The following is a 21,890-nucleotide window of genomic DNA, read 5'->3' on the forward strand; positions in this document are numbered from 1 at the left end:
TTAATTTTCTGTCTCTCTATTAATAACTTCAATAGATATATACACAAAAGTTCAAATTGTTGTGCAGTTTGCGGAGAAGATAGCACGAGTAACATATTGGAAATGATTTTCAAGAAATTGAACGTAGAGCATACGTTCGTATCTCTGTCATGTCTGTAATCGTGGAGCTCTATGACACAATTCACAGTGTAATTACGTAGGGCATACGTACGCGCCTCTCTACGTAGCGAACGTTGGACATCATAGCGCAGAAGGCGCCACACATACTGCGCGTGCACAGAACCCTTGTGTAAACGTGTACACACACGGCCGCCAGCCGGCCACCCGGTACCGTACATGTATACAATGTACAATGTACGTGCAAACAAGCGACGCATGCATTCAGTTGCATGAGCATCGAAGGTGAAGTCGAATCAAGAATCCAGCATAAAATCTGTGAAATTTCATCGAAAGGGGTCTTAAGAATTGACTGTTTGGTGTTTGATTCAACGTAAGTACATATATTGTTTTGTGGCATTATTGTACTTGATGTCCCCAGGGTACATCAACGTTTTTACGTTTAGAAATACGTACGATCATGGAGCGGCTACTGTCGTTGGGAGAGAGATTGCTAGCGGTAGCGCTCTTTTGTAGTTTAGTGTGACCGTGAAAGTAGTTCCAGTTGAACGGGGGTTCGGGGGTGTCCCCCGTATCTAATCTCACATCGTTCGCTATCAAAGCTTGAGAGCTAAAGCTCGTCTCTCTATAATTACTTGCACTTGGTGCCCCCAAAAACGCGTGAAAGCAGTTCCGGTGAAGTAAAAAAGCATTTCTAGCCGCCCTTCATTCACATCGATACCGACACTTAATTTAACCTTGATAGCTAAAAGCTCGTCTCTCTATATTTACTTGCACTTGGTGCCCCCAAACAATCCCCATATTTCAGAACGTTTATTCAGAAGTTTGTATTCCACTAACCCCGTTTTCCCCTCTTTTTCTAGTTCTAGCCGCGCAAGCCTTCATTTACATCGATAGCGAATTAACCTTGAGAGCTAGAGCTCGTCTCTCTATATTTACTTGCACTTGGTGCCCCCAAAAACGCGTGAAAGCAGTTCCGGTGAAGTAAAAAAACATTTCTAGCGGCCCTTCATTCACATCGATACCTAATTTAACCTTGATAGCTAAAGCTCGTCTCTCTATATTTACTTGCACTTGGTGCCCCCAAACAATCCCCATATTTCAGAACGTTTATTCAGAAGTTTGTATTCCACTAACCCCGTTTTCCCCTCTATTTCTAGTTCTAGCCGCGCAAGCCTTCATTTACATCGATAGCGAATTAACCTTGATAGCTAGAGCTCGTCTCTCTATATTTACTTGCACTTGGTGCCCCCATAACTTTTTTTTTGTTCCGCGATATACGGTATCACGCGCGGATAGATATCTCAAGTTCGTGCATGCTGTAGCATGCGAGAGGGTTGCGAGAGATCGCACGGGATGCAAAACCCAAGCGATCTCTACAGTAAGCTTGATAGCTAGAGCTCGTCTCTCTATATTTACTTGCACTTGGTGCCCCCATAACTTTTTTTCTTCCGCGATATACGGTATCACGCGCGGATAGATATCTCAAGTTCGTGCATGCTGTAGCATGCGAGAGGGTTGCGAGAGATCGCAAGGGAAGCAAAACCCAAGGGATCTCTACAGTAGGCTTGATAGCTAGAGCTCGTCTCTCTATATTTACTTGCACTTGGTGCCCCCATAACTTTTTTTCTTCCACGATCTGCCGAATCACACGCGGATGGATATTTCAGGTTTGTGAATGAATAGATTGCGACGACAGGGATGCTATTCCTAAGGTAAAAACGCTGATGTCCCCTGGGGGCATCAAGTACAATTATGCCTGTTTTGTCATCTTCAGTTAGAGATATATTCTACAGTCATATATTCCGGGATATTCGCAAATGAACAAACATGTCAATTGACCGACTGATTGGTCTGTATCTTGTGTCGGATGTCGGGGATACAGTGGTAACGGTAGGGGCCTACGTGTCATGTACTACAGGGGAAACTCGGTATAACGAACGCTGCTATAACGAGATATCGGTTATAACGAGGACATTTTCTCGGTCCCAAATTTCCTTCCACACAAGTCTATGTAAAATGCTACTCTTATAGCGAGATCGGCTATAACGAAATAACTGCTATAACGAGATAAATTTTGTGACTTCCAAACAAAGAAAAACATAGTAAATCAAACCTGCTATAGCGAGGTAGGCCCTAAAGCAAAATGCCTTCGGTAAAGCTTTACTTCGCCTGTGCTATCATCTTCCGAGATTGTAAAGCTTGATGCGCCAAAAACTGTCTTGTACACACAATCATTTTCTTCAGTGCACTCCAGCTAGCACTGCATGTTGTACGTGTAAGTGTGTGTATGCGCGCACACTGATACATGCAGGAAATGTGGTGGGACGGCCATATGTATACATGACATCATCATGACGTTTAGCAGGTGTGAGGCAATCTGATGCTGTGATTGGCCTTCTACGTAGGGAATTCCCCATCTTCACACACGCGGTCATAATGTACACAGAATGTGTCACATACACACACAGCATTGTGCAGACCATATTCAAGCTTTCCACACAACACACATCCATACGATAACCACATACCAATCCACAGACGATCTTGATACAATCGCAAGCTATATAAATTTACAAATTCAAACATCTACAATTAATAAGAAACACATTCTTGATATTGGATTTCCTTGGCGAAAAACATCTTCTTACCCATAAAGGTGAGTAATTCCCTCACACACAATATCAAGTTATCAGTATTGATTGAAATATGATGGGTAGTCCCACATGTGCAAATTAATGTCTTTATGTTATGCCTTCTTTTATGCCTACTGATATAACGAGATATCGGCTATAACGAGGAAAATGACTCGGTCCCGACCATCTCGTTATATCGAGTTTCCACTGTATACACATGTACCAAGGGACGAGGCCATTTGGTCCTACTTACTTTACTCATCGACCGACTAATTTTTATTTGCCTGATAAGAATATTCAACACTGAAATTCACGTAAAAACTTGACGTACGTGATTGAGAAAATTCAGCACTATCAAATGCTGTTCTTCCCTTTTTAATTCGAAGTTTCAGTGCAAAAATATCGGATCGCCGTCGAACTTGAGTGCCCTCATCTCAGCTTCCCTCGCCTCGGTACCACCGCTCCTTCTTTACTTCAGTTCGGGAAACCCACTCACAAGGGGGGCCCCTCCTTATAAGTAACCCATCCCCCTTATAAGTAACCCCGTCCCCCTTATAAGTAACCCCCGGGGCACCCCTTATAAGGAGTCTCCACGCTTTTTTGCAATGCAACGCGAAAATGAAAGGACTGCGGCAATTCGCTTGATTATGTCCATAAAGCTTCACAAGTTTCCTAGTTACTCACGAAATTTGAGCAAAATCGGTTTGAGGCATCATATCTAAAATCGTGGATTTAAATGCGATGTCAAACGACCCATGCGAATGCTGAAATGCGAGCGATTACTGGCGTGAGTGTCGCCAGGCGCGGCGGCGCGGCAATGCTTGAGTGCAGACGTGGCGACTGAGTACATGCGCCGTGCTCCCATAAAAGATCTTCATGTTGAACAAACGGGTGCCTTTGCGGCGCTATATTTCCTTAATTTTTCAACAGAAACTACTACTATGGGTTGATGAAACCTAAATGACTATCATCGGCGACTGTTTGATGCATTTCATTTGCTTGTGATGCACAAAATGATGTCTTATAAGCAGCTCACCGATGTTCACAGAATTCACAATCACTTGCACAAGCGCACAGAATACTTGAACTAACATAAGCGAAACTGCGGGGAAGCCGCCAGGACCGCGCCGCCAGGCGCGGTCTCCGGGGCTAGACAGGGTAGTAAACTAGTATCGCGGATAAATATCAACTTAACATCGAAAAATTTCTTCAATTTGAAGACTTACCAGTGAAGTTGAAATATCGACGACAACAGGCTTTGGGCAACGTTTGGTTCTGCCAATACTAATGTACTATAGTCCCTTTCTGTTCGAATTGGTGACTAAGCTTATTGAAGTTATTCAATGTGACTCGGTCGAGAGGAACCTGGGAGAGCTACACTGAATTGACAGCTAGCGCATGCGCACACATCACATGCGCACAAATCAAAGCCATTGACCGGATAAGATGTCCATGTCGGTGTGCGCATGCGCTGGCCGTCAATTCGGTGTAGCTCTCCCAGGTTCCTCTCGACCGAGTCACATTAAGTCATCAATTCGAACAGAAAGGGACTATTGGCAGAACCAAACGTTGCCCAGAAGCCTGTTGTCAATACTTCAACTTTACTGGTAAGTCTTAAAATTGAAGAAATTTTTCAATTTTAAGTTGACATTTATCCGCGATACTACCCTGTCATGATCGTGAAAGCTACAGTGCGCAGCCCCATTACGCTATGCGTATGGGGCTGCTGGTCGCAGTTATAATGAACAGTGAATTTTCGTATTCCCCACACATCCTCATCAACAGTTAAAGCCTGTGGCAGTAGACTATATTTTTATGTGCTCTGTGCGCGCGTGCAGTGCGTACTAAATGAGGGGCATACTCTACTAAGTGTTCTGTAAGTCAAAAAATAATGGTCGGTTTCAAAAAGGGCAGTCGATGTGTCAGACGTTACTTGTAGAGTTACCATACAAAATTGTGCAGTAGTAATTATAGGCCCTAGACTAGAGTCTAAAAAAACACTAAACTGAACAGTAATGAATTTACACGCATTCTACACAGTAGGGCCTGTAGGACACTACAGTAGTACAGTACAACTAACGTTAGCTTCTTTCTAAAAAAACTACTGTCTTCAAGTAGATATAAACCCTAGACTTGCACTGTATAAGCTGTTATTTTCGCGAATTTAACACGCGAAAATGCCTCCATGCGCGATGCGGTGTGTTGATAGAGCATTTAAATTCGGTGTTGATTCGTGAAAACATCTCGCGGAAATGTCTATGACCTCATCATTCACGAAACTATCTGTATACGAAATTAACAGCGTATTTCATATATTAAACAGTCCCATGATTACCTAGTTTCTATAACTAGGTAGTACACAGGGGCTGGTTAGTGTGTGGTAGTGGAAATGCTGGGCTGGATGCTGTTTGACTGAAAAATCCATCTGTCCGGAGGAGTTTCGTTCCTTGTATCATTTTTAAACTAGAAACTGCTCTCCAGATCTCCTCCATTGTTGGCGTGGTTGGAGGGAATTCTGTGAACGGTGAAGCCATTTTGGACTACAGAGTCTCCGATGACAAGATACAGACCGATCTTTCGGTCAAGATCATGAAGATGCTGTACGTAGACTAAAGTTAGGCAGGGTCAACCCATGGGCACAGGTCTTGGAGAGAGAGGCCACAATGACTAGTGTTAAACTGGGGAAACTGACTGTGGGTGCATTTGTCAGCTAGAATTAAGGTTTCAAAACAACTGTCTGGGAAATTTTGGCATATGATAAACTCACAGAGCTCTGTTTAATTTAGTAGGGGATCTATGGGGTTACATAGAATCGTCTTTCTGAAATATGGAAAAAAATGGTTTAACCTTGTTCGATCTAGGCCTGTGCAATCGCAAATGCGTTCGAATCAGGAACACATTTCTGTAGAGATGAGTCGTTTTGAAGTCGTTTTGAAGTGGTTTTGAATGCATAGGGTCTAATCGCAGACCCCACCTAAACTTACCAACCACTGCCACCAACTTGTACACATCTCCGCTCCTTGGGTCAAACTGCGCAAAGGAGCCTTGAAATAACAAGGCCTAGACAGTCTCTCTCTCCTCTCAATGCAATGCTGTCACTGCACCTACTGTTGGTCTTCCAGAGGGCTGCCCTATCAGGTATCAATCATCAGAAGGTTGCACTCTGCAGCCTCCTGCCTAGGGTCCAAAATGCTGCAGTACGCCTAACAGCTGAATTTATGCATGCTGCTGCAGAATTAATGCAGGGATTATCCATTCAAGGTTCAAGCCAAGGTTCAACTCGGGATAGAGATGAGAAATGCAACAACTCACGACATGCGATCCAAATGGCATTTGCAAACATGTTTTTAGAGTCATGGGTATTGAAATGTGTTTCAAACATGGGGAAAGATGATACATTGTACGTTAAACGCAGCCAGCATTCTCGGCTAGATTTGAGGTTCCAATATTTCTTCATCAACAGAGTTGTCGATTTATGTGTAGTGCGAAGGTAGTCTCCCTGAATGATATGTCATGTGATGTCAGTAATTTCTGTAAACCTCACAATTTGCTCTTGCTCTGAAGGAGAGACAAAGAATTGATTTACAAATTTCTGTGTCTTTCATTTGAAGTGGTGCAAATAAATGAAGCCAAATAGGAGAGTAAAAATATTAAATTTGTCCATCTCAAGAGTACTGACAATTTCTGTCGAAATGTGAAATACCAATGACCTTCACTTGAGAGTTTTCACTGAGCACTACATGTTTAAACGGAAGTGCTGCAAGACAGTACAGAGAGTTAAGCAACCATGCCCTATTGAACGCTTCTTTCCAAATAAAGGGGGAACAATTGTACTGCATTCTCATTTGTCATAGTCAATATACGACTGAAAATTACGCTCTGCACAGCTAAAGCACGTACCCATTTTCTCATTATGCGTGGAATGCGTAACTTGTAAGATGCCACCTCAGAGGTAAAGAATCTTTCTGCACACCAAACTGCCGACAGTGACAAGATTTTAATTTTTGTCTTAAAACTAATTTTTGTCGTGTTTTTTATGTTTTCCTTTGTCTTTGCAGGATCTGACTTCAGTGACAGCTCCATCCTTGCCCCCACAATGAGTGCCGTTCAGCCCCCTGCTAAAATTGTGCTCAAAAGCACGACTAAGCTCACTCTCAATGATCGGTGAGGAAAGGAACATCTTGCAGGGGCAACCAAGAATGGGATGGCAACTTCCCGAAAAAAAGCCCTGCAAGATGGACTCATGTCACAGAAAGAGAGAGAGAGAAGGAAAGAGGAATTGAGAAAGATGCCACAGAGAAAAGTGATGACGAAAGAATAACATGAGGCAGTGATGGTTTTGACCTCCTTGAAAAAAGGAAGCCTCAGGGCAGAAAGAAAAAGATTTGGCCAGACAGATTTATTTCAGTAGTGCTCTGCAAACTTACAAGCCACCTTCTGCAATTCCAAGAACACACGCAAAGGGCACATGCGCTGTGGTTCTCGCACCAACTTTCTCTAGTTATTATGGTGAGAAATGTGCACTTATAAGACCAAAAAAAAAAGTCTTGGTATCCAAAAATGAACTGATTTGGGACAATGATCATGTCTATAAAGATGATGAGAAGTGTGAAAGTGCACAAGAGCTTAAAGACAAATGAGCAGAGTGCTCTCTTTTTGGAAACATGCTCCTCCCAGGAGCAGGGAGAAATGCCTTCATATCTTTGTGAGCTAATAGTAAGAGAAGGCTGGAAATTTCCACCATCTCCTCAGGAAAAAATCTCAAAATGTTCTTATGAGGTGGAGGCAACAATTATGCAGAGCCGCAAAAGCATGCATGAAATTTTCCCTTGCCAAGTAAAAACCTCCTATAGAATGGCAGGAGCAATGGACTGAATGATGCTGACTGAGACAAGGGAGCACGAATATGTGGCTGTGTGCCATGTGATTCTCACTCGCCTTGGTCCAGGTCACACCAAAACAGTCATCACAGGGGCACTTGAGGTTGTTACAGTTCCAAATTCAAAGCCCATATACTGAGCACTGTTCACAAAGGTGCTATTTAAATATAAGTGCCCAGACATGTTGATAAATGACTGCTAAAGGTTCTTTATGAATTGGCAAATAGCATTATTTTTAAATGCCATAATAAATTTGAATTGAAAAAAAAAAGTCAATTATTCACTTGGAAAAACCATTAGCACTTCAGAATTCACTCTTTTGGTTTGATAAAACAATCTTGTATGAAGTGCTGGTAGCCATATTGGCTGAAGATGAACGTTGCCCAAACCAAGAGCTCACAACTCTCACGGTCAGTTTTGAGAATACATGGCAGTGGTACTGTACGATGTGATTCTCAGTGACCATTGGCAATTGGAACGACTGAGGCATGATATAAACTGTGGCATCTCTCCTCTCTCTATACCCTCTGAACAAAAATCGAGCCTCTATGTCAAGTATTTGATGTCAAAGTGAATGTTTTAGTAATATATGAAGGATATTTGGATATACCCCTGCATACTGAATGCTGACGTCTGTGTGTCTCGCTGCCTTGCGGTGGCTTTGACTGATCAGGCGTCACTGGTGAAATGATGATAAATGTGACATGAGACAGTTATGCTTATATGCAGTGCTTGATGTACGAAGAATGTCACTTGAATGTCCAATGTAATTGACCAGTGCTTGGAATACATGGCAGTGTGCATGTCCACTGACCGATGTGATTCCCAAGGCTGGTCAGTTGAAGGGGAACGGTGCAGGTAATGGCGATATGACCATCTGACATTTATGTGTGTCTACAACATGGCTTGACTAAACTGTAAAAAAAAGATGACGAGTGAAACATATTTGTTGCATTCAGATGAAGAGTTGTGGGACTAACTTTGTTAAAAGAATGAAGACCTGTTGCATTAAAAATAAATGTTTTTATTTACAGTGGAAGAAATAGTTCCCTGAGAAATAAAATGTCACAGATTTCTAACCTTTTCTGTGCAATGTTTGGACATATTGCTCACTGACAAGAAATCAAATTGGATTAAAGGAAGTTTTTGATGAAAAATGATTGGGGAAATGATATATGAAGTTATGTGGATGACTTTTTGGAAAAGAAATCATAACTGAAAGAGCATACAGTCAACAAAATCGAGTAGGCTTGTAGTTGCTCATACAGTATTAGTTTTTCCCAGCAAAGTGCACACAATACTTGCACCATGCAATGTCATGCATCAATGCAAAAATTGTCCCACACTACGAAAGCTTGTTTCCGGGTCCCTCCTCCCCCATTGCCCCTGAATGCAAAAGAGAAACTGCACCTTCAATAATTTGACAGCTATGTTCCCACCAGAGAATCACATTGGACTGCAGGGTAATAACATGTGAGTGCACTTATCTGGCCAGCAGACCTCCGCAGAGAAAACCTGCTTTCTGCCACTGCTTTGCTGTTACTCTGCCTATTCTCCCTTATTTCTTTCTTCTTCTCTCGAATGCTTTCTTCTCTTGTGCAAGCTTAATCCAAAGTGCTTTTTTTTTTTAATCCTTCCTTTGCCATGTGGAATGTTAAACACTGATAGTTAATCGCTAAATGATTATCATTCAACTTCTGTGCTGATATGACTTGCTTGTAAATTTGAGTTTAAAGCCTGAATAGAGTGTTGACACACAGATGCCTAAAATTAATGCAGATCTATGTCATACGTGGAGTTGTTTGTAAAGTAAACAATGTAATATGAATATAATGACAAATCTAAAAGAAAAGTTACCCCCATAGAACCTGTGACATTTCAAGACCAAAATTTCAGTGATCAAAAATTTGAAACATTTGTAGAGGCAGATGTTATTTGTTTGTTTGTTTTGTTTTGGTTAAAAAGAGGTCTATCTCAAATTGTGATTAATCATATCTACTAATGCATACAGTCCCTGGAAAACATTGTCTTATGCAGGTTTTTTTTAAAACTGTGTTGACCAATGACTTTTTCCAGCGTAGCTTGTGCTACGCAGGGATTCGAAACTTATTACAGATACTGTACATAGTGATTCTCAATTGACTTTCATAGTTTGTGTGGGAAGTGAAGTTTGCTACAAAACTTTACTCAAAACTAGTCATGAGCCTAGAAATGACAATCATGAAAAGAAGAATTTTCTCAGCGTATCTTTATACTTATTATTGATCTCTATACCAGAAAGCTCATATTAAAAGCTTGTTACAGAAAAGCTGAATTATTTTTTGCTCGGGCATGTACATATTTTAGTAATTTCTTGTGTATATAGCAACCGCAGTTCCATTGCACAAAAATGACTGTTCACAATATTTACATTGCATCGCATGTATCACTGCATGTAAAAGAGTTTATGTAGCCGAAAATGACAAGGAAAACAAAAAACAAAAAACAAAACTTTGCATTGTCCTAAACTCTTCCTAGAATTTAAATTTTTCTCCTAAGTAGTCCTCCTGCTTGATTGCCTTCTCTTCTGGGACCTTCCCTCTAGTATGCTTTTCATATGGCAGTTCAGTGGTTTTCTGCTGCTGCGAGGTTATATGCTGGACCATACTAATGGGCTGAAGTGGCAGATACAAAAGACAGACAAAAGCCATTCAAGCATGCTATGAATCTGCCACAAGTCCTCACTATCAAGCCACTGCACTGAGAAGGTGACATTCACATCTGTCTTTAAATGTCCCAAAATGACATGACTGTGCTAGATGGTGGCTAAATCTACCACCAATTGTAAAATCCCCGAACCACTCCCATCCCATGTCCCTTCCCGGAGTCTGCCCCCTCTTCTCTCCGTGACTCGTGTCTCGACGTCGACTTCCATTCAACAACTTTGAAGGTTCACCAAGCTGATCAAGCTGCAGCCGACATCCCCGCCGGGGCGCAAGGCCGCCATGCGCCAGGAGTCGCAGGTGTCCCAGGCCAACCGGCGACTGGCCCAACAGATGCAGAACCGGCCGTCAGTGAGAGCTGCACTGGGTTTGGCACCAGCTCAACCAGTGAGTGTGAATCTAAGGGATTTGCAGCAATCAAACTAGAAAAGCACTCTGAGAGCACAGACCTTCGCCCAACAGCTCATTTTCACTCATACAGAGTTGTATTGTAAATTCTACCCCATATTATAGTCCTTCATCTTGACGGCAATTTGGATCACCACCAAAATTTAGATCATTTATTATGTGTGTCATAATCAATTTTTCCTGAAAATTTCATCCTAATCTGTCATGACCTTTGGATTTATTTTACAGACAGACAGACCAACAAATGAACAGACAAACAAACCGACGAGTGTTGACAAAAACATAACCTTGATGGAGGTAGTGGATGTGCCATTTTCTTCCCATTGTTGCTTTTAGGGGGATTTGCTGTGGAAGTAGTTGCTGAAGTGTGACAGAATTTTGCTGATTTATTTCTAATACAACACAAGCTGAATTGGATGCATACAACAATGTACAGTGTATGTGTAGTATGATTGTATGCTAACTGATGGCTAAGTGTCCACTGCTCTGTAATTTATGCCAATGTGGCATTAGCTTTGCCTCCACCATGATGAGTGAGGCGTTATGTCTTCACAGACTGCTTGTCAATGTGTCCAAAATCTCACCTCTGTTTCCTTTTGCTGTGTGTTATTGTCACTGATTTCACAGAAACCACAGCCACAGAAGCAGAGTGTACAGGCAAGACTGGGGACCAGCGCATCAACTAGCAGCATTCAGCAACGCCTAGGGACAGTGCGGGGTGGATTGGGGCCAAGGGGCAGGGGTGGCTTACGCGGTAGAGGGGCCATGCGGGGTGTGGGCATCTCGGCCAGGATGGGGCCAATGAGGGGTGGTAGGGGGATGATGAGGGGGAGCATGAGGGCAGCCATGATGAATCAAGGTGGGCCTATGGTGGGCAGGGGGAGAGGGCGCGGCCTCATGATGAAGAGGGCGATGTTGGCTCAGAAGCAGCAGATGCGAGGCAGGGGAGTCAGGGGAGTGGGATTCAGGGGGGTTGGAGGTAGGGGCATGGGAGCAAGGGGCATGGGAGCCAGGGGGATGATGATGAAAAGGGGGATGGCAGGAGGGTTCAGGGGTCAGGGGATGATGGGAGGCACCATGAGGGGACGTGGGAGGGGGCGGGGCATGGCCCAGGGGCAGGGAGATGGCACCATGGCACGAGGACGATTCCGAGGTCAAGGAATGAACCGAGGAGCTGTCCGAGGAATGAGAAGAGGTGAGATGTATTTTCGCTTCTGGAATATTGTCAATGTTTTTAACAGTCTACCATTCCCATATTATATCCTATGATGAAGTATTAAACTCTCCTTACATTTGTAAGGAAAAAACATGTACCAAAATGCTAAATTTTTCATATGCTATGTCTTCACATTACACTCCATTGAATCAGTGTAGTGCTACATGGAAACCAGGCGTGATGGAAACACATGTTGTACAAAATGTTCACAGACCATTGCTTTTATTTGCTGTTTCTGTTTTGAGTTTTTACCTCCCCCAAGAAGGTTCTGTTTTTGCTGTTTTTGGCTTGTTTGTCTTTTTGTGTACGAAATGACTCGAAAATTTGTGAACAGATCGGGATAAAGCTTGCAGGAAAAGTTGATAATGACACAAGGAACTGATAATTTAATTTTTGTATAGGGTCAATGAACTTGGGCATTCAAGCTCTGTGTATTTGAGGTGTGCATACGCTCACTAAAGCATGTGTTCTGCCCAAGGCTGCACTGCGCAGCAGGACTTGTTAAGCTGATGAACAAGAGGCTTCTATGCAATGCATTGGGAAATTAGGGTGATTTTCAACATGTGCGTATGGGTGGAAGTGAGTTGCTTGGGAGAAGTCTGCACTCTGAGTGCTTTTCTAGTTTTGTTTTGTGTTCGTCTTCGTTCTGTTCGATTCCATCTATTTTCCTCAATTTTTCTCTCCCTGTCTGTGCTGCCCAGGAGGCTTAAACCAGCGTGGACGCGGCATGCGGGGCCGCGGCCGGGGCATGACCAGGGGCCGAGGGGCTGGCCGCGGGGCCGGACGTGGGGCTGGACGCGGGGCCCAAAATCCACAGATGACAAAGGAGCAGCTTGACAACCAGCTGGATGCGTACATGTCCAACACCAAATACAGCCTTGATGCCGAGCTGGATGCTTACATGGCCGAATCTGGTGTCTGAAGTCTTGTAGGCGTCATATGTTAGAAAGACAATCTATTGAGCTCCTGTGTGAGATTGTGAGATGGCAACATTGCGTGAAGTTCTTTCATAGAAACAGAAATTGGACCCCTGTTATTCTTCTGGCTGAAAGATTACAGGGAAAGGCAGTAGATTCATTGGGCCAAGTTTCACCAGTGGCACCAACCATTTCTTGTTCCCCCTGTGAAGTCTATGAGATGTTTGTGTGTACCACTTTAAAAATCTGGACTGTGTATATATGAGTTTTCTAGTACAAATTGTAGATTTTAGGCAGTACATGACATGGCTGCGGCCAGAAGGTCAGTTTTGCCTGTTTTAAGTGAGTCCTTTTTATTCAGTTACTCATACATGTAGCTGGCCATCAGTGCTAGCATGAGTCAAGTTGTTTGATTGCAAAGTACATTTACTGTCTTCAGCACTTTTATATGACCATAAAGCATGGCTGTTCTTTATCTAACATACTTGATAAGTTTTATCCCACCAAGACCCTCAGCGTGTCCCTTGTTAACCTTCAATTTCAAAGCTAGACAATCCAGTGTATGAAGTAATGAAGAGAAAAATGGCTACCGCTAACCTTCAACTTGGCTCTGACATTCTCGCGGAAGGACCTAGGGGAAATATCTACGCGGTGTGTCGTTTAAAAATAACATGAATGACATTTTTAGCCGACTGCCAATGCTGCAAATCATTCAGTGTAATTGCAACCTTTGTGTGTTAATGAACCTTACTTCACCTTTCACTGTAGCATTTGAGATTGTACACTCCAAAATACATAATGTTCATATATGTGTATATCCATGTGTATCAAAAGATTGAGTATTAAATCAATTTACTTTGGCTTAGCAGGCTGGTTCAAGATGAAGTAGAGAATATCTGAGATGAGATACACTTGTGATTATTAGGTAATCTGTGAAACCCTTAAAAAAAGGCTTCCATCATACTCCCGTGCTTTTCATCATATTCTCCTTCTCTTTCATTTTCCTCTTTTTCTTCTTCTTTCCAACTTCATTATCATCAATATTGATTTATTTAAGTACTACATGAATTGATGTTTTTGTTGTGTCCTCATGCCCATGTTGTAGGGATAGAGCTGAAAAAAAAAATGAATAAATAAAAATACATGTTGGCTATTGTAAGTGCCACATCACAGTGCTAGCTAATTGTGATGCACAATACACATGATATCTTGACAATATCTCACTTATTCAGATAGATGCATATTGGCTGAAGAAAACATGCATTTTAAAGGGTCACTGCAGTGAAAAAAATTTGATGTCATGATCTTCGTTGGTCAAGAACAAGACATGGTGAAAGAAGAGAGAGTTGCCTTTAATCACCTTCTGAGCCACAAGTACAAAGTTTGCGTGTTTACTGGTACTGTAAGGAATCATAGAGTATACAAAGTGTTACATTGTATCTGGTATTGATTTTTAGTGATTTTTTTTTTTGTGATACTTTTTTTGTTGATGTATTCCTCACATATACCTGTTCAAAAATGGTTGAATTAGACATGTACTAGTGACATTAGGGTCTTGATTTAAAGTGAACTCAGGGCGGTGCTACAGTTTGTATTAAGATAACTTGACCAATACATGTTTACCAGACCATGCCTACAAGTGTGGATGGAATGATATGTGTACTTTGAGTAGATACCTTATGTGTGTGTTTCATTTTCCAACCCCAAAATATGGCTGATACATGATGCAGTATTATCCATCTGGCTTGGCTGTTTTCATCATCTGATTTAACATTTTTTGTCAAAGTTGAAATATGATTTAGTCCATAGGGTCTCAAGTAAATGAAGCGATTCACAAGAATAAGTTGCACAGTGTACTAACTGCCCTAAGCACAATAGCAATCATTATACATGTACTGCATGTTCTGTGATACGCTGTAACAAGGGGGAATTTTGAAGCACCAATGTAAATACAAGTAAGCAAAAGGCGTTGATAATCTTACTTGAAGGACTTTGTTGGATATTGGTTTATTCCCCATGATCCCCATTGCTAGGGCAAGCTTTTCTGCTCGGTACTTCCCTGTTATTAAAACTACAATATACACATTTTTATACCTGTAAAGACTGCTCCCAGCCTCATACTCTTCTGCCATGGCTTATTGTGTGTTGTGATTGTGAATGGATGTTTTTCTTTTGTACACTGTATAAGTAATACCAAAGAGTGTAGGATCTTTGGAAATACCGACAATATACTTGTACACTGTAGATTGTCGTTCTTGTACTGTGGTACTTGTACTGTCGTACTTGCACCTAATCTGGCACAATAATATCAAGTCAACCTTGTCTAGCACAAATTGACACAAGTTAAAAATCTGGATGCTATTTCATGAACATTTTGCTTGTCTTTAAAGAAAAAGAAAAAGAAAAGAGATTGTGTGTTAAGTTCAACAGAAATTGATTTTTGTTTTATGTTTTGTTTTGGATTTTTTCCCCCTCAGGTTGACATACTTTCCTTTGTCCATGGGGATTTGCAATTCACCTGTGTTCTGTTGAACAAATCGCCTATGTTGACATGATTTCTTGGTTCCAGCTGGGAAACTTGTGTGCTAATTACACTGTACCTTGCAATAAGTCATCAAGACAACAAAATGACATCACATAACAAAAAAAATTCTCGGTCATTGTGATGTGGTTCAATTTATGCCCGCGAATCAACGTGTTGCACACAGTTATGCTCTTGGAATATAGTGTACGTATGTGATCATGCCAAATCTGTGTGTGTGTGTTGCTCCTCAATATGTGCTGCGTGGTGAGCTGTATTTTTTACTGAAAACTGTTACTATACTGTACTGGACAGATATATGTACTGGAAAGTGAAAAAAAAAATTAAAAGAAGAATGAACTACACAAGCACATACACATGTCCAGTGTGTGTGTGTGTATATATATATATATATATATATATATATATATATATATATATATATATATATATATATATTATAATATATATAATATACTGTACTGGACAGTACACTCTATATTGGCGAAATATTGCATTACCGGTTTATTCTTCGTTAAATTGGAGCCAATACGTGAATTCGCAACATGTTTATATATATATATATATATATATATTTACACCTTATAATAGAGTCACAATGGAATATTGCATTGAATACCAATTGGTTTTTATTCAAAAATTCAAATTTTTGGATTTTGAATAAAAACCAATATGTCTGTTAATGCATTCTTCTATTGTGACTTTACTATTCCTATTACTAGTTACGGCCAATACGCGGATCTAATATACATGTGTATAGATACATACATACATCTACATAAATAATTTATGTACAGTACATAATCCGTGGTCAAGGGAAGAGAAATTATTGCATTTTTGGCATTATTTTTCATTTCCCGCATTTTCGGGAACCTTTCCCTTCTCGGAAGGCTGTGACTGATAAAGCCTTCGGGCGAAAAGGGCAGTAAAATAACTTACTGGCAAAGATGCATTCACTCCTCTTCCCTTGACCATCAATATGTAAATGGCAATTGTTTCAGTAATCATATACATATTATTGTATATTTTATTTCCAGCAAGTCCTCAAAAATGATGACAATGATAATAATAATAATAATAATAATGATAATAATAATGATAATAGTAATAAAGGAAATAATATTTAAAAATGTGTTTCCAAATCGAGTGGTCTTTAGGTGATACCGCCTCGATCGACGCCGCGGTTCGATGTGTCAAAGACAGTGGAAATGCAGCGGGAATTTTCGAAATTTGAATTGCTCCAAAATCATCATAAATGCCCAAAATAATGTCCTCTTTTGCTGTTTTCACATCGAAACACAGCTGCTGAACAGTTACAAGGTACGTTATCAGAGGATGTACACGTAAACGTAATTGGCTATACGTTTCAGCCTGTGGCTGAGCTTTCCTTTATGACATGATGTAATGATGCTAATAAAATGGTACATGTATCATCAAACGACCTCATGTAACGTGTTTATGATAACCCTCAACTGAAATGTAACTGAAGACATCTATACACTCCGTGCAATGGCATGCTTTTAATGTCCTATTATACCTCCCCCACCCCTTGTAAAGCGATTTAACCGTGTATCTTTCGGGGGGGGGGGGGGGAGGAGGGGGGAGGGGGGGAAGAAAGAAAGACTAGCATGGAAATATACCGATTAATAATTGTCCTCTCAATTTTCTTTAGGAGAAAATATAGGCCCTAAAACAGAAATGCACATTGTGTTAGAGTTAAGCATGAGGGAGTTGAAGTTAAATTGTTTGCTGCCTCAATAAAAGTCGTAGATCACATGCAGGCCCTGATTCTTTACTTAGTCAATGTTAGGTTGAAATCCAGTATCTATCTCCAATTATGTCCGAACGTCATGTTAGGTAACAGTATACAAATGAGATCAAAGTTCAGAATGGCCGAATACGCGATAACAAATAATCATGGGTGATTCGTTTGCCCCTCTCTAAAGTTCTTATTCCTCAGACGTCCGAAACAGAACTGACCACGGTTCTTAAATAACGTCGAAAATAAACAAGCCGTGTTTTAGGTTCCGGAAAGGAGTTCTTTTTCATATACCCGTTTACAGAATACACGCATTGGGAGATTCCAGTCGAATTACTCCTCGTGTATTCATTGTCCATCTATTTGTCACTTCTCTTATATAAAGTTGAATCTCTCTGTTTCAAAATGGCTTCGAATGGTAAGTGATATATAATTAATTTTCTCAGTCTCGTTTTAACCAATGCTGTTTTGTGTTCACATTTTGTTATCCTATACATTGTCCAGGACCCTCATTTTACTCGTAATGTATTTTCACTTCATTTGTATTTGCCAAGAACATTTTAAAAGCTTTCTGAAATATTTACTGCGCACCCAGTCATCAAAGAGAACAGTGTAAGGATTTCGAATTGAATACGACAAAGCTGGCTATCTTTTTCAGCATAATGGCGTCGGGTCGTGGTTGAACAGATTTATTTGCAAGATAGCCCCCTTAGCGTGTGTTAATGCAAAGAGATAAGTACAGCATCCGTGCAGAATGTGTTGTATATAAGTGCGTACAACACATTAGTTAACGCACATTTTACTTGCGTAGCGATGGCTCTGCGAAAGAACAAGAGAGATGAAGAACAAAGTAGTCACGGTCTTGCATTGAACATTGTTCTAATTCAGTATTTTTACATCGAATGCATGCTTAAAACAATCGTTTAATTGTATACCTTTAAAGGGCCTTGCATTTAACAGTTTAGCAATTTACCCCAGTGTTGCAGTCATATATCTAGAAGTTAAACATTCAAAGCTTCTCGTTTTGTTTGTTTTGTTTTGTTTTGTTTTGCTTGTTTGTTGTTGGGTGTTTTTTTTTTGCCTGTAAAGCTTATGCGAGGGGATTGCCAATAGACATTGTGTCATAATACTTAAGTATAATGCGATGGATTTAACCCGTTCCATACGGGAACTTGGTGACCTGTGTATTAGGTCTATGTATGGGGATTTCAGAATTTAGTATGGAACGGGTTAACGCATTAAGTCCCACATAATGTATTTTTGAGGTTTGCTGTTATATTTTTGTATTATGATTTGTATTGTTTTTGCTTGGGTTCCGTCAGGAATTTTATATAGAATGGCAATTCAGTCCTTTTTTGTTCATACCAATTTCATTGTTCAGATTGCGAAACTTCAAAAGGTCTCTGAACTACTATTCATGACCGAATTTTTTATGACAGCACATAGTAGACTACAGTCCATGTTCTCTCATAATCTACTCGATATGTTTAAACATATTTCCGATTTGTACAGATGTGTATCGAAGTATGCCGTTTATCAGTTTCATTTGAACTTTCTCTAATGACAAACGACATGTTTCTTCCACTTTTTATGTATATATATATCAGTCAATCGATCATATAATTTCTTGTATTACGTGTGGGGAGAATGCACCCTTGATACAAGCACTGCTTTTTAGCATTCCTCCCTATTCCCAAAATTTCCGTATACTTACAATATTTTGCAAACTTATCCTTTATTTTGTATTATGATGAAATCTATTTATATAATGTATTCAATTTCTGTAATATATTAATATGTTTCTGTTGGAAATTAAAAAAAAAATAAATAAATGAATGAAATGAATGGTTCTTTATGCATTCGAATCACTCAGCTGCCGATTAATTGACAAAAGGATAATTTATGCAGCAAAATTCCTCTAGGACTCGAAGGGCCTAGTTCATTACAAAATCTTCAAAGAGAATAAGAAAGATAATGAGCCAGAGTGTCATGGTCATAACAAACTATTAGATCACGACATCTTTACTATGGGTGTTGGGCTACTGGCTATGTAATTCTCGAATAATTAACCCTTCGTAATTAACCCTTCGTATCTTTTAAGTGCCGATTGAACCCCCCCCCCCCCCCCCCCTGGAAAACTTCATGGCATTGTAAATACAATCCAAAGTCCATGGTACAAAAAGTAATATATCGTCTCTTTTATATTCTTATTCAAAGAAAATGTGGACACATCTGGTAAAATGCACCACGCGGAGGCGCCACCAGCATACGGCGCCCACTCAAACCAAGGGTACCAATCTGCCCCGCCCTATGGGGGTGCGCCCCCACCTGGTACAGTGGTGTACCCACCAAACCAGACCTCCGACAAGCCCACTCAAGACCAACTTCTTCAAGCGGGAGCGCCGCCGCCGAATCTCACCGCCAGTCCGCCGTCGTACGGCTCAACGATGTACAACTCCCCTCAAGTTATGACAGCGCCCCCATCAAGTCAAGTGGTAAGCCATTACCATGACGATGGTCGAAGTTGTGCATGGTTGTGACCAGACACTGAGTATTCATTGTGATTTGAATACTGTAAAATGCACGCGAAAATCCCTCGTTTTACAGTAGTGTCAGCGTACGATGTATGTTTAAAACATTCGAAGTCATCGATTCCTTCATGAGAGTCATTATAAATAACGAACACGGTTATAACGTAATTACGGTACAACGAACTAAAGATTTATTCAGGCTGCAACATTATCCGCTCTATGTATTTCTATTGTTTATTAATGGTTACTAGTATAACGAAAGAAAACTGCCGGTCACTAGGACTTCGTTATAACGGGAGTCCACTGTATGCATCAGCCACCACACCTCCCTGCTCGTTTATGAAAACTTCAACTATAGAACGTCATTATATTAGATATACGCTGAAATTTCGATTTATCATTATACTCGTTATGGGTCTATATAGTATAAGAATGTATTCTAAGCTGCAAAGGCATTATCTATCAATTATACTTAAAGATTGCGAGATATGTTATCATCGCAATTATGTAAGTTTGCTCGGTCTGTAGGGTGTCTGCCACACAATCCAAGGGACGACGGTTCGATTCCCGGGTCCCACTGAGCAAGTTGTGTGTAATCATACCGTCCCCTCTTTGACCGATGGTTAAGAGCCAAAACACTGTCCATCGGAAATATAGGATATGAAATGGAGGTCCCGTGTGTGAGAGAGTTACAATTCATTTTTGCAAAGAACAATATATTTAACCCGGTAAAGTGTTGTATTACATCCAACTGGACCCCATGGAAGACCAGCAATTGCATGCTGAATATGGGCTGTCCAGCCATTTTCTCAGATGGAAATGAAAAAAAAAAACAATAGCAATAAGAGAGAGAACTATGCAGTAATGTGATGATGACGTGATAACATGTGAACGGATCTCATAATTCTGCTGCAGATAGGCCAACCCTACCAGACCACCTTGCTCGTTCAGCCACACCTCCTTGCACCGATGCCCAACACTTACCTGGCTCTCGCCGTCATCATCCTCATCTTCTTCAGCCGGATCTTTGGGATAATGGGCATCGTGTATGGCTCGCGGGTATGTACAGGTTATCTAAACGAATCAAAAGTTTCGACAGTCAATTCAATTCAATTCAAACTTTATTTCATTTTTCGAAAAAAAAACATAAACGTTTCACTTTCTTTGGTAACAGAGGATAAGGTTACATAATATAATCAAAACAGAGTAAATTGAGAAAACATAATTGTGGAACCTTGGAGTAACAAATAATGTTGTAGTGAAAATTGACTGAAGTGATATAAACGATATGACATTACCCAAAATATCGAAAAATGGAGGGACCCACTAAACAGGCAATGCTTGTAGAATGAGGGCCCCTCAGGTACAGAATGTCGATAGAATATGAACTGATGCAAAAAGGGGAAAAATTGGGAATAAAGTCAAATTTAAAAAAAGTCTGGAAGCCCAATAAGAAGACAGAGTAACAGACAGACACACACACATACACAGGCGAATGAACATTAAACGAGACTGGGACGACAAAACTTATAAAGGGGGACTTATACAAGACAGAACGAGACAAGACTGTCATAATAGGAAGACAATACAACGGACAGAAAGGCAAAACAGATCCAGCGATCCTCGACAGAACTATATCGAAAAAATAATGGGATGCGTGGAAAGGATACGGAAGTATGGAAAAATAGAGAGAAATAGATGCGGGAGTAATACAAGTAGAATCGAATCTACTCTGTAAGTGTCTCAGGACAACAGGGACGAGAAGATATGTGACAGTATATCATTGGTAATCAATATTCGTCGAAAAGAAATTAAAATGAGCCAACAGGCTGATTCAATTCTGTAGGAACATAACATTGCAATAAGAAAGACTTTAATCTCCTCTTAAATGAAAACATAGAGGGTGCAATTTTTATGTCATTATTCAAAAAATTCCAATAAGTTGGGCCAGTATAGATAAGTGTGTTCTTAGCAAGAATTGTTCGTAAAAGAGGTAAGTGAAATTCATTGGAACGTCGAGTGGGATAGTCATGGAATGATTGATTTCTTTGAAACATAGAATCGAAAATGGAGGGGAGTGAGTTGTTGCTGTACGTATACATAAATTGCCCCAAATTAAATAAATACAAATCTTTAATTTTTAGCAGCTAATTAGCGGCAAATAACATATTTGAGTGGGAGG

The 21,890-nt window shown here is 40.5% G+C and overlaps 1 protein-coding gene across 1 annotated transcript; it reads left to right on the top strand.

Annotated features, from left to right (window-relative positions):
* Positions 1–397: 397 nt before the first annotated feature.
* LOC139725966 (uncharacterized) lies at positions 398–13,741 on the top strand. Its single transcript, XM_071637049.1, has 5 exons — positions 398–490; positions 6,812–6,917; positions 10,563–10,722; positions 11,371–11,938; positions 12,661–13,741. The coding sequence occupies exons 2-5, from the start codon at positions 6,850–6,852 to the stop codon at positions 12,879–12,881; spliced, it is 1,017 nt and encodes a 338-aa protein (XP_071493150.1). The 5' UTR covers positions 398–490; positions 6,812–6,849; the 3' UTR covers positions 12,882–13,741.
* The last annotated feature ends 8,149 nt before the right edge of the window (positions 13,742–21,890 follow it).

The sequence above is a fragment of the Diadema antillarum genome, unplaced genomic scaffold (assembly GCF_040938485.1).
Source record: "Diadema antillarum isolate AM-2024a unplaced genomic scaffold, OU_Dant_1.0 seq00000069_RagTag, whole genome shotgun sequence".
NCBI lineage: Eukaryota > Metazoa > Echinodermata > Echinoidea > Diadematoida > Diadematidae > Diadema > Diadema antillarum.